Raw genomic sequence first — 15,851 nt, forward strand, 5'->3', positions numbered from 1 at the left:
TCTCCAGAGCCTGTGGCTGCGTTCCCTTACCCAGCAAGAGGGAGTGTACAGATGAGATGCAGTTAAGATCTGAGACAGGGGGATTACCTTCATCACCCAGATGGGCTGCTATAATTGCAAGTGTCCTTAGACAAGGGGGCAGGAGGGGCCAGAGACAGGGAGCAGTAGGGGATGTGACACCGGAAGGAGGAATAGGAATAGCTGAGGCAGGAACCACGAGCCAGGGGATGCGTGGTGCCCTCAAAGCTGGGAAAGCAGGAGACACATCCCTCCCCGGATCCCCCAAAGGACGCAGTCTTGCTCACACACCTCGTTGTGCCCAGTGCTTGCAGACCTCTGGGCCTGGGGCGGGCGGGTGCAGGGGGAGCCCAGCTTTGTGTGTGGCTACGACTGTTCCTGTGTACAAGGGTCATTTATTTCCACAGAGTGTGCGGGATTTTGCTAAGTTTGCTGGGGGGGGGGGGTGGTAAACCCTCGGCTCTTGATGCTTTTAGCACTGGCACGTGGTGCAGAGACCTTGTGCGTGCACTGCAGGGTAGTTTGTATGAGTTATTTGTACTTAGCAGGATTGCCATACAGGACAGCACACATTGGTTCTCCTTTCCCCGGTTAACCTCCCCACTAGGATGCAAGCTCCTGGGGGCAGGGACTCTGTCTGGACACCATCACAGCTCTGCCATGCTTGGCACACAGTAGGTTCTTAATAAGTATATGTTAACTGCCTGGAAAACTCAATCTTGTGAGTAACTAATGCTCTAGTGCGATTACAATACATTATAGATTATAGTATGCTATAATTGTGTTGTTCCATTTTATAAAATACAATATGTATTGAACTATATATATTTTATACTGTGATATTGTATATAATATATATAATATACAATATTATATGGCAAATGTCAACACAATATATAATATACTATATTAATATGGCATATATTAACATAATATATAATATAGTATATATTTCATATATTGTATAATATATATTATATTTCCATATATAAATATAATTAACATAATTACATGACATGATAACATAAAAAATAAAAATATATTTGATGTAAGAATATATTAAATAATTTATTATGTATTATATATATTATTATTATTTTATTATTTTTATATTATTACACACTTTTAATATTAATAAAGCATAGTATTTTTCATACATAATGTATATACTTATGTTATGTATAAAATTTAATATAATTAAATTTTATAATTGTATATTATTATTACATGCTTTTAATATTAATAAATTATAGTATTTTTCATATGCAATGCATATACTTATGTTACATATAAAATGTAATATAATTTAATTTTATAAATGCAATGATAATATGTAATCATTAATATATCATATAATAAAAACACAGTATATATTTTTATAATATATATGATTATATATTAATGTGATATTATATATAATACATTATCTGTTATGTATATTATATAATGTTATATAATATATTGTACAATAATAATTTTTAAAAATGTAATGCAACATAATATATAATATCATATTACATTATGTTATTGATTCATATGAAGATATTTATTATAGGAAGAAATAAGGAACCAACCCAACATTGGTTTGGAGTTTTGGGGAAGTACTGTTCTTTTTTTAAGTTTATTTATTTATTTTCAAAGAGAGAGAGAGAGAGAGAGAGAGAGAGCAAGGTGGGAGGTGCAGAGAGAGAGGGAAAGAGAGAGAATCCCAAGCAGCCTCCACACTGTCAGCACAGAGCTGATGTGGGGCTCAAATTCACAAACTCTGATGTCACGACCTGAGCCAAAAATCAAGGGTCAGACACTTAACTGACTGAGCCACCCAGGCACCCCTAGGAGCACTGTTTTAAAAATTACACAAATTTATTGAACTCATGTGGATAACATGGTAGAGTTTTGTATAAAAAGTGGAAAGCCACCACACAATTCTTACTAAGCTTGCACACAGCTCAGAGTTGATGTAGCATACAGGACATAGTGATTGTAAGATTTACAATATCCTTTCAAAAATGGAACGTCAACCAGCACCAGATTGTTCCAATTCAACTTTAAAAAATTTTTTTTTAACGTTTATTTATTTTTGAGAGACAGAGATAGAGCACGATCAGGGGAGGGGCAGAGAGAGAGGGAGACACAGGATCTGAAACAGGCTCCTGGCTCTGAGCTGTCAGCACAAAGCCCAACACGGGGCTTGAACTCATGGACTGCGAGATCATGACCTGAGACGAAGTCGGATGCTTAACAGAGTGAGTCACCTAGGCACCCCCCAATTCAACTTTTTAAAGATCCTAGCATAATTTTTTTTAACAAAAGACTAGACTTGGGTTTTTTCTTTATTTTTCCATTCCTACTTAGAAAAAGGACTATAGGTACTGACAAGCTCTGAAGTGGGACTCAACCCAGATGTGGCTGCACAGAGACCCTGAGCTCCTTCCACTTGGATTTTAAATAGTAGTCATAAGAATATTATTATTTTGAATTCTTACTATTCACCAGGACCCGTCTACTAAGCACTTGAGGGGCATGATCTTACATAAACCCCAAGCAGCTCTGTGAAGCACAGACCATTATCATGAACAGCATGTGGCCAAGGGACTGGCCATGGCCTGGGGAGTTGAGGGAGCCCCTCGAGGAAGTCCTTCCAGGCTGGGCTCCATGGAGACCCTGAGTGATGTCCACTGAGCTTTCTTCCCTCCTTCCCCAGAGGGACGGCTGCCATGCTGGGGCTACACCACAGTTCCATGTCTGAATTCCTCCTCACGCATTTCCCAGTCCACTGTAGTGGAAAAATCCAACGGAATCAATATAAAGGGGGGTGAGCTGTCAACGATATCACATGCCGCTAACGTTTGGCACATTACCAAGCCAACTAGACATTTCGCCAGTAAAAGTTGGGTAATCAGGGAGAAATGGGTACCCTGCGTGAAAGGAAAACAAAATGTTCAAAGTGCAGATAGAAAGTAAAATGTGAGAGAAGATTCATTTCAGGAAATGGGAACCAGAGAGATAGGTATTGCTGTGCTGATTTTTGAAGCTCCCTGAGTAAGAGTGGGTAGATCAGAGAGAGTGTCAGTGGCACGTTGGAAATACCATCTACGTATTTTCTCTCTTCCTTGGTTTCCTTGCCTGTAGCAAACAGCCAGCTCGTTAGAGGGAATTCTACCTGTCGCGTGGTGATGCCCCCTCGTGTTTGTTTGCTCCGCTCCACATCAGGGTGACCCAGGGGGAGGAACAATAGACTCCCAAGGCAGCAAGCCTGGTTCCTCCTGGGTCCACTTTGAAGTCAGATCTGACCAAGGTGCATTCAGCAGACCAGTGCAGCTCAGCAAGGTCATGACAATGCCACACATTCGTGGGCAGGTAAGGAAGAAGCCTTATAGTCGATGTCACGTGGAAACTGTCTAAAACCTAACACCTGTGTTCTCTGCACCACGTTCGTGTCCAGGCTCTGAGCCATCGGCTGTCTCTTTCCCCAAAGATACCATCACTACCAACAATAGGGTCTTCTCCTCTCTCCCACTCTTTTTCCCACCCAGCGGAGCCCACAGCCCCATCAGGTGAAGCCACCGCTTCTTTCCTTGCCTTGCCTGGCTTCCTCTCTCTGTTCCACTGCTAATGTACAGAAAGAAACCTCTCTCTCTCTCTGTCTCTCTCTCTCTCTCCCCTCCATTCCCCTCCCCTGCCCTCTCTTGCCCTGCATCTTCATATGCGTGGGGTGACTTCCCTTTCCCCACATCCTTATAGAACCACAGGTATGGACAACCGATGGAAGTTCACAGACATGGTCATTTTCAAGGAGATGAACCAACATTCACCCCTACTTCACACTATGTTCAAAAATTAACTCCACGTGGACCAAAGACTTAAATGTAAGAACTGAAATTATAATGTTCTTAGAGGACAACATAGCTGTGAATCTCCGCGACCTTGGACTAAGCAATAGTTTCGTAGACATAACACCAAAAGCGTAAGCAACAAAAGAAAATGCATAGATTGGATGTCATCAGAATTAAAATCTTCCGTCCTGCAAAGAATACCAACAGGTTCGTGAAAAGACAAGTCAGAATGCGAGACAACATTCGAAACTCACAGATCTGCTAAGGGCCTTGTAACCAGAAACTCTAAACAATTAGCCACAACTTAACAAAGAGACAAACAACCCGATTTTAAAACTGGGGGGAGTATCAAGGGCATTTCTCCAAGAACACACAGAAATGGGCACCAAGCATGTGATGAGATGCACAACGTGATTACTCATTAGGGAAATGCAAGTCCGAACCACCAAGAGATAAACTTCACAGCACAGAGATAGCTACGATGAACAGGACAGATAATAGCCAGTGCTGGCAAAGATGTGGAGACGTTTGAACCCTTCTGCACTGCTGGTGAGGATACAGAATGGTGCAGCCACTTTGGAAAAGAGTCTGGAACATTCTTCATAATTAAACATAGAGGTACCATTGCATCCAGAAAACCCACTCCTTGGTATATACGCAATAGTACGAAACTATATATTCAAGCAAAAACCTTGTACACAAACATTCATAGTGGCAATATTCAAAATAGCAAAAGTAGAAACCCTGAGATGTTCACCAAGCAATGAACAGACACATGAAGTCCAGTATGTCCACACAATGGAATAGTGTCTGGCAATAAAGAGGAATGAGGTTCTGGGGTGCCTGGGTGGCTCAGTTGGTTAAGGGTCCAACTTCAGCTCAGGTCATGATCTCCAAGTCCATGACTTCGAGCCCCGCGTTGGGCTCTGTGCTGATGGCTCAGAGCCTGGAGCCTCCTTCAGATTCTGTGTCTCCCTCTCTCTCTGCCCCTGCCCCACTCGCCCTCTGTCTTTCTCTCTCTCTCTGTCTCTCTATCTTTCTCTGTCAAAAAAATAAATAAATATAAAAAAAAAAAAGATGGGGCTCCTGGGTGGCTCAGTCAGTAAGCATATGACTTCGGCTCAGGTCACAATCTCATGGTTAGTGAGTTCAAGCCCTGTATGGAGTTCTGTGCTGACAGATCAGAGCCCGGAGCCTGCTTCAGATTCTGTGTCTCCCTCTCTCTCTGTCCCTCCCTAACTCGTACTCTCTCTGTCTCTCTCTCAAAAATAAACATTAAAAATTTTTTTATAAAAAGGAATGAGGTTCTGATACATTCTACAACATGGAAGAAACTTGACATTATGCCAAGTGAAAGAACTCAGTCAAAAACATCCCCTAACATATACTCCCATTTGTAGGAAATGTCCAGAACAGGCAAAGTAGATGAGTGAGTCCCGGGGATGAAAGGTACAACATAGGGAATGTGTCAATGGTGTTGTAACAGCATTGTGTGATGACAGATGTATACAGTTGGCTGAGCATATGTTGTATAATTGAAACCAAGGTAACACTGTGTGGCAACTCTACTGCAATTAAAAATTTAAAAAATACATATTTTTTTGAAAAAAAGTGCTTTCCTAGGGCTGGGGGTTAAGGGGGTTGGGGAGGAAATGGGGAGTGACTGAATGGGAATGAATTTCTCTTTTGGGTGACAAAAAAATGTTCCTAATTAATCATGGTGAGGATCGCATAACTGTGAATATACTAAAACCAACTGAATCGAGTGCTTTAAATAGATGAATTATACGGCACATGGACTATATCTCAGTAATGCTGTTTAATTATAAAATAAAATTAATATCCAAGACACAAACCAAGGGAGGAAGAAGCGGAAAAGTTCACATTTATTAGTACCTGCTCTGCCATGGGTGTCATCACACAAATCTATACCATTCTCACTAGGTAAGCATTGTTAAGCCCACTGTACAGATGAGGGTATGGTCATCCTTCCCCTTCTTCAAAAACTGCCTCCACACTGGCCACTTAGATGCTGGAGGGATGGAGTTTGCTGAGGAAGGTCTTGGTCATGGCTGTCTTCAGCTCCTTGTTCCTGAGACTGAAGATGATGGGGCTGAGGAAGGGGGTGAGGACCGTGTAGGTGATGGCCATCAGGGTGTCTCTTTCCAGAGACTGGGGACCCTTGGGCTTGAGGTAGATGACAGAGGCAAAGCCGTAGTGCACAATGACCACAGTGAGGTGGGACGCACAGGTGGAGAAGGCCTTGTGCCGGCCCTCAGCTGAGGGGATCCTCAAGATGGCGGCCACGATGAAGGCATAGGAGAGGAGGATGAGGAGACAGCAGCCCAGCAGGGCCATGATGCACACCAGCCCCACGCCCTTGGCCACTACTGGTACATCAGTTCCACAGGCCAGCTTCAAGAGAGGGGGCACATGACATAAAAAATGGTGGATCTCATTGGGTCCACAGAAGGTGAGGTGGAAAACGGCCGTGGTCACCACCAGCCCCGTGACCGAGCCACCTACCCAGGACCAGGCCACCAGGCAGGCGCAGCCACGGGGGCTCATGAGCACATTGTAGCGCAGGGGGTGGCAGATGGCCACATAGCGGTCGTAGCCCATGACGGTGAGCAGGAAGGAGTGGGTGAAGCCAAACGTGAAGGAGAAAAACATCTGGCTGGCACAGGCCGCCCAGGTGATGGTGCGGTGGGTGAAGAGCATGTCAACCAGCATGCGAGGGGTGATGGCAACGGTGAACAGAATCTCGGAGGTGGACAGGGCACACAGGAAGAGGTACATGGGAGTGTGCAGGCTGCGCTCGCTCCAGACTGTGGCCATGATGAGCAGGTTCCCCAGCAGCGTGAACAGGTACATGAGCAGGAACAGCAGGAAGAAGACGGGCAGGAGATGCCTTGGGAAGGTGGAGAAGCCCACGAGGATGAATTCGGACACGGAGCTGTGGTTTCGGCCCAGCATGGCCGCCATCCCTGGGTGGGGAGAGAGCGAGGGCGGCCAGGTGGGCAGGAGCTACAGGTGTGTGCTGAGCCCAGCCTGGGAGGACTTCCCCGAGGAGGTACCCCCTCACCCCGCAGGCCATGGCCGGTCCCTCGGCCACAGGCTGCTCGTGACGATGGTCAGCACTCCTCTGAGCTGCACGGGGTTCATGGAAGATTGTGGGCCTCAAGTGCTTAGCGCTGGTCCTGGTGCGTGGTAAAAACTCAGTAAAAAATAATACTGACAATTATTATGACTACTGCTATTACCATTATTGACTCCATGTACAACCACCAGGATTTTCTGTCTTTGAGCATGCGGGTCACTCCATGTTCTCCCCAACTTGTGACTCCAAATCCTTCCTGATTTTAAGAGCGAGCTACTCCCTAACAGCCAGCTCAGCTGGAAGTCTCGTCTCCTACGTGTCTTGGAGAGGACGTAGGCTCTGGTTAAATCTCAGCAGTATCCCTTACTAGCTCACCTGGAACATGGAATAATAATGCTTATTCCACACAGCTGCCGTGGCACGTAGGTGAAGGGATGCACATTCAGCTCTTAGCTACTGTGGTTGTTGTGCGGCCTGACTTGCGCAAGTCCCTCACAAGGACATGGTCTGACTGGCATCACCAGAGTCGCATTCTCTGACCCCTGCTGTATCGCTGATCATCTCACGATGCCATTCTCTGAATCCCCGCCCCTCCTTGAGTCCTAGCCACGCCGCTATCCCCAACCTCCTGCTTCCTGGAGCAAGCAAGGCTCCCAGCTACAGGTTCTCCCACATCCTTCCCCAAGTGACAACAGACTCACATCTGGCCCAGCTCCTCGTGAAGGTAGCTTTCCTTCCAAACACCTGCTCCATCTGGTGTCCCCTCTCTGTCTCTCTGCTTTCCTTTCTCTGCCACCAACAGGCTTGATGCAAAAATGCAACATTTTTTTTTTTAATCGCAGGATGGATCAACAGATGAGTAGATAAATGAAAAGTGGCATGCCCATGTAACAGGATACCAAAAGCACAACACGTGGCCCATGCTACGACACGGTTGAACCTCAAAGACATTATGCTGAGCGAAAGAGGCTAGCCACAAAGACCGCACATTGTAGGATTTCGTTTATTAGAAATATCCAAAGGAGATAAATGCATCAAGACAGAAAGCAGACCAGTGGTTGCGGGGTGGATGGGCGCAGGATAAGCGGACGGTGACTGTTAATGGCTTGTAGATCTCCCTTTGTGCTGGTGACAGGTGTGGAACCAAATAGAGGTGCGTGTGTCACGACTTTGTGAAAGTTTAAATGGCAAGGATGGAGGCACCTGGGTGGCTCAGTCAGTTGAGCATCAGACTCTAGATTTTGGCTCAGGTGATGATCTTGCGGTTCGTGAGCTCGAGCCCCACACTGGGCTCCACACGGAGGGCACAGAGCCTGCTTGGGATTCTCTCTCAGCCTCTCTCTCTGCCCCTCCCCCACTCGTGCTGTCTCTGTCTCTCTCAAAATAAATAAACACACTTAAAAAAAAAGCCATCTTTATAATTGCTAACTCTATATTATGTGATTTTTGCCCCATTGTTTTAGAAAGCAAAATGGGACTGGGGTGCCCGGTGCCTCAGCTGGTTGAGCGTCGGACTCTTGATTTTGGCTCAGGTGGTGACCCCAGGGTTGTGGGATGGAGTCCTGGGTCGAGCTCTGCGCTGAGTGTGGAGCCTGCTTGGGACCCTCTCCCTCTCTCTCTGCCCCCCCAAAATAAATAAATAAACATTGAAAAAGAGATTCTCTCTCCCTCTGCTCCTCTCCCCTACTTGTGCATGCACTCTCTCTCTCTAAAATAATAATAATAATAATAATAATAATAAAAGAAAGCAAAGTGGGCCTTCCTTGGCCCCCTTCTACTTCTGCGCTGTTGCTCCCCTGGTTCACAGCCCAGACCGTCCCCAGAGAGGGAGAGGGAGGGTCTGAGTGCCCAGGGCCAGTCAGGAGCAGAGGGAGGAAGAACCCACCACCCCCCTTATGCTTTCCTGTTCCTTCTGGCAGGAGACCCTGAGCCTCTGCCCAGGTGTGTGTGAGAGCAGAAGGGGAGGCCCTCAGGGCCGCTCTGCTCAGGGGTGGGTGGGGGGCCTCCTGTTCCTACGGACTGGGACCCGGTGCCCCCTGTGTCTCACCAACATCTACACGTGGGTGGGTGTGCCCCCCCATCTCCACATACCTGTACTCCACCTCCCGTCCCCTCCCACCCCGCACAGCTGCTGTGAGCTCTCACACCAGATATGCACACAGGGGGCCCACATGTACCTGCTGCGATCAGACCCGGACAGTTACTCAGATCAGAGACCCCGCCTGGGGAAGGACTCACACACCCGCGGAGTTGCGGCTATAGGCAAGCCTGCAGGCACACACAGACAGACGCTCTCACAGTAGAAGCCGGAAGACGGTGACTGACGCCCGTGTCCCTGACAACCTTCACCCTAAGATCTACCGCCACAGCCAGGATGCGCATCGGATGTGCGTGCACTGTGCGTACGCGGCCAGCCTGGGTCAACAATTCGGGAATCAGAGGCCTCCGCTCAGATCCTGTTTGCCTTGGACTTCGTTCGGCTGGGCTCTGGGTCCCAAGATCCACCCCAACACTCTGATTACCCACAGTCCTTCCCCACAACCCGGGCTTGCGTCACCTCCTCCGGGAGACACCCAGGCGCACACCCTCCGTTGGCGGCGGCGGGAGCGCTCTGAGTGGGTAGCAGAGGGAGCCCTGGGTCTCCCCACTGATGCTCAACACCAGAAGCCCCAAAGTGGGGTAGGCAGGGCGGGAGGTTGCTCCTGCAATTTTCAAGCTCTTCTCCAAAGGCATCCCAGAGGAGATCTGTGCTGGGGGCGGGGGGGGGGGGGGGAGGGGGGGGGCACCCTCAGGGCCCCAGAGTCAAGAGGGGGCCTCAGGGAGACAGCCAGAGGCTTCCCTGAGATTAGCCCACAGGGGTACATGTGGCCTCCAAACCTTCCCTGAGGCCCTCTGTGCCCAGTTGGGAGCTGGGCTGTTCTGAAACCCCACAGAAGAGGGTTAGGTGGGGACAAGGAGGTACGAAGACGACCTCTAAGGGGACAGGGCAGGGAACACAAAACGAGGTGATGCCCCTCCCCTTCCCTCTCAGGGAGTGTGGAGTGTGGACACCCCATTCCCAGTGCCCGAGCTCCATCCACACCCCACCAACAGGCACCCCAGGGCCTCCAGAGAGGATGCCTCCCAGAGCAGGCTGGTGCCCACTTTGGTGAGGAAGCCCCGCGTCCCAGACGCTGGCAGTGGTCCAGAGGAGGGGCTGACGTCCGGCCTCTGCAGAGGCAGAGGCACTGGGACAGAGATGGGCTCTCCACAGCATGGCCCTGCTCTGGGCCCAGGCTGCCCCAGGCTGAAGGACTGAGGAGGGAGGAGACGGTGCCAGGCCGCCCCAGCCACCCGCAGCCGGGCTGGCCTCGCTCTCGGGCCACAACGCAGCTCAGCCTCCACTCTCCTCCTGGATCTGTGTTGTCACTTCCGACACGCCCACCTGGGGCGGGCACGTGTAACCTAGAACACAGCACCAGCCCATGTATTCATTTCCTGGGGCCAAGGAGACAAATGGCCACAAACTGCGTGGCTCAAAACAACAGCGGTGTGCTGCCTCACAGTTCTGGAGGCCAGGCTTGGGCAGGGGGAGCCCCTTCTGGAGTCTCTGAGGGAGTCAGTCTTACGCCTCTCTCCTGGCTTCTGGTGGTCACCAGCACCTTGACTGCATCACTCCGATCTCTGCCTGTGTCTTCCCATGAACTTCTCATGTCTGTATATCTTATCCTCTCCTTGTAAGGACACCAGTCATTAGACACCAGCCATATCGGGGACCACCACCCAGGATTTCATCTCGAGATCCTTATCTATTTACATCTGTAAAGACCCTATTTCCAAACAAAGTCACAATTCTGAGGTTCCAAAGCAGACATGCATTTCTTCTTCTTTTTTTTTTAATACTGTAGTTGGGTTTTTCCTGTTTTTTTTAAAAAAAAGTTTATTTCTTTATTTTGAGACAGAGAGAGAGAGATTGCATATGTAAACAGGGGAGGGGCAGAAGCAGGCCCCATTCTGTCAGCGCAGAGCCCGACTTTATCTCATGACCGGGAGACATGACCTGAGTGGAAATCAAGAGTCAGACACTTAACCGACTGAGCCACCCAGGTGCCAAGAACACACATTTCTGAGTGATACTATTTAAACCCACCACAGCATCCCCCCTGCCTCAGTTCTCTGCTTTGGCTCTGACTTCTGCACCTGCTTCCCACACAACACCAGAGGGATCCTGCTAAACAAACCAGATTCCATCCTTCCCCTTGCTTAGAACCATCCATGGCTCCCTAGTCCCAGATGCCTCCCTGCAGCCAAAAGTCTGCTCCTTGTTAGTCCCTCCAGTTTCCTCTCAGCCCCCCCTCTCTCTTCCAACACCCACTTTGCATCTCTAAGCTAAAATGAGATGGGAGCATTTTCAATTTCTTGAATGTACCAGACTCTCACCCCAGGTCCCACCACATCCCTCATGCCTCCCTCCCATCTGCCTCAATTAACTGGTCTCAGATCACCTGCCACCTCCTCCAGGAAGCCTTTCGTGATTACCCCACTCCTGGCTGGGTCTGGTGCCTCTCTGACTCCTCGCTTCCCCGGAGATCCCCTATCATACAGTCTTGTCCTTACCTGGTTATGGGTCGCTGTCTCCCATGACACTGTGACATCATGAGGGCAGGGACAGTGCCTCACTGGTTCCATGCTGTGTTCCCAACATCAAAAATGATTCCTGCACATAGTAAATGTTCAATAAAAATGCATTAAAGAAAACAGTGAAGGAAGGCATGCAGTGAGTGTTGTGAGACCCCACAGTGCAGGCGGCAAAGGAGGGACGGGCCATCTGAGCTGAACTCGGAAGGATGAAAAGTCTCCCGCACACGGTGCCAGGGACGGAACAGCAGGCAGAGGAACCAGCAGAGCCAAGGCATGGAGAAGTGTCCAGAATGGGCTCAGAGGAGGCTGGGGACTCAGACTGGAGCCAAAATGTGAAGGGACTTGGAGGCACCGCAGGACCGACCCTCTAGGGCCCAGGAGGAGAGAGTGGGCTGGAAGGAGGTGCCAGCCTGGACTGAGGTCCAGCCAACACTCTCCTCTAAGCTCTATCCCACTGGGACAGCAGAAGAGCCAGAATGTGGGGGGAATCTGGGGGATTTTCTGGCACAACTCAAATCGGGAAAGGCATCAGAGAAACACACGAAATGAGCTCAACCAAGAAATGAGCTCAGGACGAAGGAGAAATCTCTTTTACTGCTGCTTCTGGATGGCCAGAGAGGTCAGGATACCAGGCTAACATCGCACACGGGAGTCAATACCAAGCCCCAGGAGGAGTGGAGACCAAGGTCTCAGTTCAGCTGCATGTTGCAGCCCTGCCTGGAGAGGGCGCTGTGGCCCCGGACAAGTGGTTTGGCCTCTCTGGGCCTCACCTGCTCTTCTGTGAAATGGGGCTGAATGAGGCTAACAGAGAGCATGTGTGCAGAGCTTGGCACCCAGTAGGTGCTTGGTCGACATGAGCCCCTCTCCCCGCTCAGGCCCATTTCAAATGTTTTCTTGAACGATGGGCACCCTGCTTTCGTTTGTCTCACAGGTATTTCCTGCGCACCTGCTGTGTGCCCGGCATGAGTGTGTGGCCACCGGAGATAAACGGCCAATAACCAAAGTCGCTTTGAGCCACAGCCTTGCAGCTCTGCTCAGCTGTTCTCCCAGACAGGCCCGTGCATTTCTGGGTCTCGCCACCGGGTCTGAGCAGGGGTGACCGAGGAGCATTGTTCAAGTGGCTCTGTCCCCCAGACGACCATCAGCCCTTGCTGGTGTCAGAGTCTTTGCTCACAGCTGCAGACGGAGAGGTGGCTCAGACCCAGCCTGTCCCCAAGAGTAGCGCCCTGCACCTGCTTCCCTCCACCGCACCGCGCCCTGTGTCTGCCACCTGAGCCCAGACACAAGTACAGGACGGCGCCCTCTAGTGTTGGTGGTGAGTTCACTGTCAGTGGCTTTCCTTCCTGGCTCTTGGTACCTCGATGGCTCTCAGGGAGGTCAGGGGGCTGTGGCGTCCTGGGAGTCGGTTGTATCATCATGGCATTTATCTCCCAGATTTGAATGACCTCAGCGCTCGCTTATCTCCCCCTCCTGTCCAGTTGCTCTTAGAGGTGGAGCTCGGGTCCAGTCACTTTCCATCTGTAGCACAAACCAGGGACACCGTGAGTGTTTATAGGACAAAACTCCCACTGCGGATTGCCCAGTGAAGTCAAGCTGAAGAAGTCTTCAAATCCTTGGTCATCGTCTTGCTTAAGAAGTCCCCCCTCATCCCCTCACGGTGCATGGGGGGAGGAAGCCTCATGCTTGATCTGCTCTTTGATAACTGGGTAAAGTCGGAACAGGGCACACCAGCTGCTTAGTTTGATAAGCATGTCCGGCCTCGGTACCCAAAGACTGTGCACGAGGTAACTCTTATCTCCAGCTCAGAGGAAGTCCAGCCCCAGCCAGCATGTGTCCAACAGCTGTGTATGCAATGCCTGAGCCCTTCGCCAGGGAGCCCACCGTGACTGACATACCTGCTCCTGTGAACATTACAGTAGAAGGGCGAGGGTGCATGATGGATAACTGAATGGAGACGAGAGGGTGAGGAGTTTGAGGGAAGGAAGGCGGTTGGCTGTAGGAGCCCAAAAACCAATCCACAGAGAGTAGGGAGGGTAGAGGTGGGCATAGGGGAGCGGGTTCGTGGATAAAGTGACATTTCAGCTGCGACATTTGTTCCAGGGGCAGAATGAGAGGAAAGGGTACACCAGGCAGAAGGAGCAGCATGTCCAAAGGACCTGAGGCAAAAAGATCATTGTCCATCCAAGGAACAGAGTAAGGCCAACATGACATAGTCTTGGGCAGCAAGAGGGGTGAGTGGCTCAAAATGGCCTAAAATGGCAGGTGGGGATCAGATTACAGAGTACGTTACCCCATAACCCCAACAGGCATTAGACGACACACAGTTTACAAGAGGGAGACTGGCTGTGATGTCAGTGAATTTCAGATAAATTGGGGAATAGCCATTCACACCTCAGGGGGACCTTGCAGCACACGGACTTCCCATAGGGTTGTAGTGAGAGGCTAGTTTGTTCTCTCAGCCAGTTTTATTGAACACCTATTAGGTGCCCGGCTGGGGGGACACAATGCTAAGCAAGTTCAGATTGGTCCTGCCTCTCAGGGCTGCCAGTATAGTGGGGAAGGAGGGGCGGTGTTGGCCAGGTAATACCCATAACTGCAGTGAGCCTGCTGCAGAAGTAGAATTGTCAGCCGCCCTCGGAGCTCTGGACACCCCCACCCGCATAGTCAGCAGTGCGGAGTGATCACAGCGGCCACGCCTGGCAGCAGGTGCTTTGCACGCTTGGGTTCTGCTGCCCGGGGCCCCAGTGTGCATGTTGTAGCATTCGGCTGTTTGCAGCTCTGGGAATCCTGTGGCTTGGGGGAAGAGAATGTCACCTCAGTTGCCACTTCTGTCTTTGATGTTAATCAAATGGCCAGGTTTGGGCTTGAGTCTAAGTCGGAAAAGTATCTGGGGACCCGTTCTCCAGAGGGGGGTGAATCCCTGGCCTGTCTCCACCTTAGCCCTGGGCTGTGCATCAGATCTCATCTGCCTGCAGCGCTGTGGCTGATCCACAGGGACTCTTTAATTTCCACAAATGAAGTGGAGGGTGGGGAATTGTGAGCCAACTTTTAATGAGTCCCCAGCTGTCACTTGAAGTCCTGTGACTCTTTCAGTAATGAGCCCTATCTTGGCTTCCAGGGATTGGTATGCGAGGGGGTTTGGCAGGCTGTGCAGGGAAGGGGTCCCAGCGTGTTCTTTAATGCCATCGACCGACTCCTGATGACCCTAATTCTGTTCACCTCTCTGCGTCCTCCAGGAAGTGTGTCCAGGGGCCTTGGCTGATGAGCTCTAAACGCATGGGATGAGGCTAGGGTTGGTGGGTTGAGACAATGCTTCTAATCGCCTGCTACCCCAAGACATGGCTTCCAGCAAATTCCTGGGGCTTGTCGTTTACTTCTTTCAACAAAGACTAGCTGGCCACCAGTGCAAACTGTTCAGTTGTCTTCAGGTTCTTAAACACAGATTAATAGGCAAGGACAGATCTTGTGTGTGGTAACTTTGGTAGCCCTTGTGCCTCAGGGCACTGACTCACATCAGACCGACTCAGGTGGAAATCCTGGGAATGACCTCACCTCTCCGATTCTCTGTCTGAAGACGGGGAAGCTAATAGTAATAGCATCTACCTAACGTATAAACTGTCTGGCACTTAGCACATGTTATTATTTTGTCACTCAGGGGAGCCCTGTAGGACTGTGGCCAGAGGGAACGGAGGCAGCTCACTGTTGGCCTACCTTGCCCCATGCCTTTGGAACTTATCCATCCGTTCATTCACCAAACGTTATTGAGAGATTTCTGCGTTCCAGGCTCTAGAAATTCAAACACAGAGCAAGCAAGATGCGGTTCCTTCTGGTGTTTACCTTCTCAGGGGGAGAAACTAGTTTATGCAAATATGAGTTAAAGAGTCCACACGAGCAAAATGCTACTTTCTTGGGCTGGCTGTAGCATCGGAGTCAACAAATAAATGGATGTTCTCTCAGAGTCAGGGGGGGCTGCGATGAAATTATTTTCCTGGATTTGGATCCTTCCCCAGTGAGGATCAGGTCCCACTGTTGCTTGTTCAGAACCCCCGTCGCGAGCACTCTATGGAGGCACGTACACACGCTGTGTGTGTCCCCACGGGGTCTGCTTTGTTCAGCCATACGGCAAGGTTAACGTAATTGTAAAGCAGGCTCAGGATTCCAAACTCAGTGACATTTTACTACGTGTTTAACTTGGCTTCACTCACGTCACACGAAGCAAAGTGCAAGACAAAGTCACACAACTAACAAGGCACCGCAAGGGGTAAGAAGTTAACAAA

At 49.8% G+C, this 15,851-nt stretch overlaps 1 protein-coding gene across 1 annotated transcript; it reads right to left on the reverse strand.

The window, feature by feature from the left end:
• Window positions 1-5,699: 5,699 nt before the first annotated feature.
• On the reverse strand, window positions 5,700-6,839 carry LOC125930974 (olfactory receptor 10H1-like). The gene has a single exon (XM_049643131.1). The coding sequence runs from the start codon at window positions 6,837-6,839 to the stop codon at window positions 5,880-5,882; it is 960 nt and encodes a 319-aa protein (XP_049499088.1). The 3' UTR covers window positions 5,700-5,879.
• Between the last annotated feature and the right edge of the window lie 9,012 nt (window positions 6,840-15,851).

Source organism: Panthera uncia, chromosome A2 (genome assembly GCF_023721935.1).
Source record: "Panthera uncia isolate 11264 chromosome A2, Puncia_PCG_1.0, whole genome shotgun sequence".
NCBI lineage: Eukaryota > Metazoa > Chordata > Mammalia > Carnivora > Felidae > Panthera > Panthera uncia.

Excerpts from the sequence above, each read along its gene's own strand:
- LOC125930974 (XM_049643131.1), bottom strand. The coding sequence starts at position 6,839 with ATGGCGGCCATGCTGGGCCGAAACCACAGCTCCGTGTCCGAATTCATC.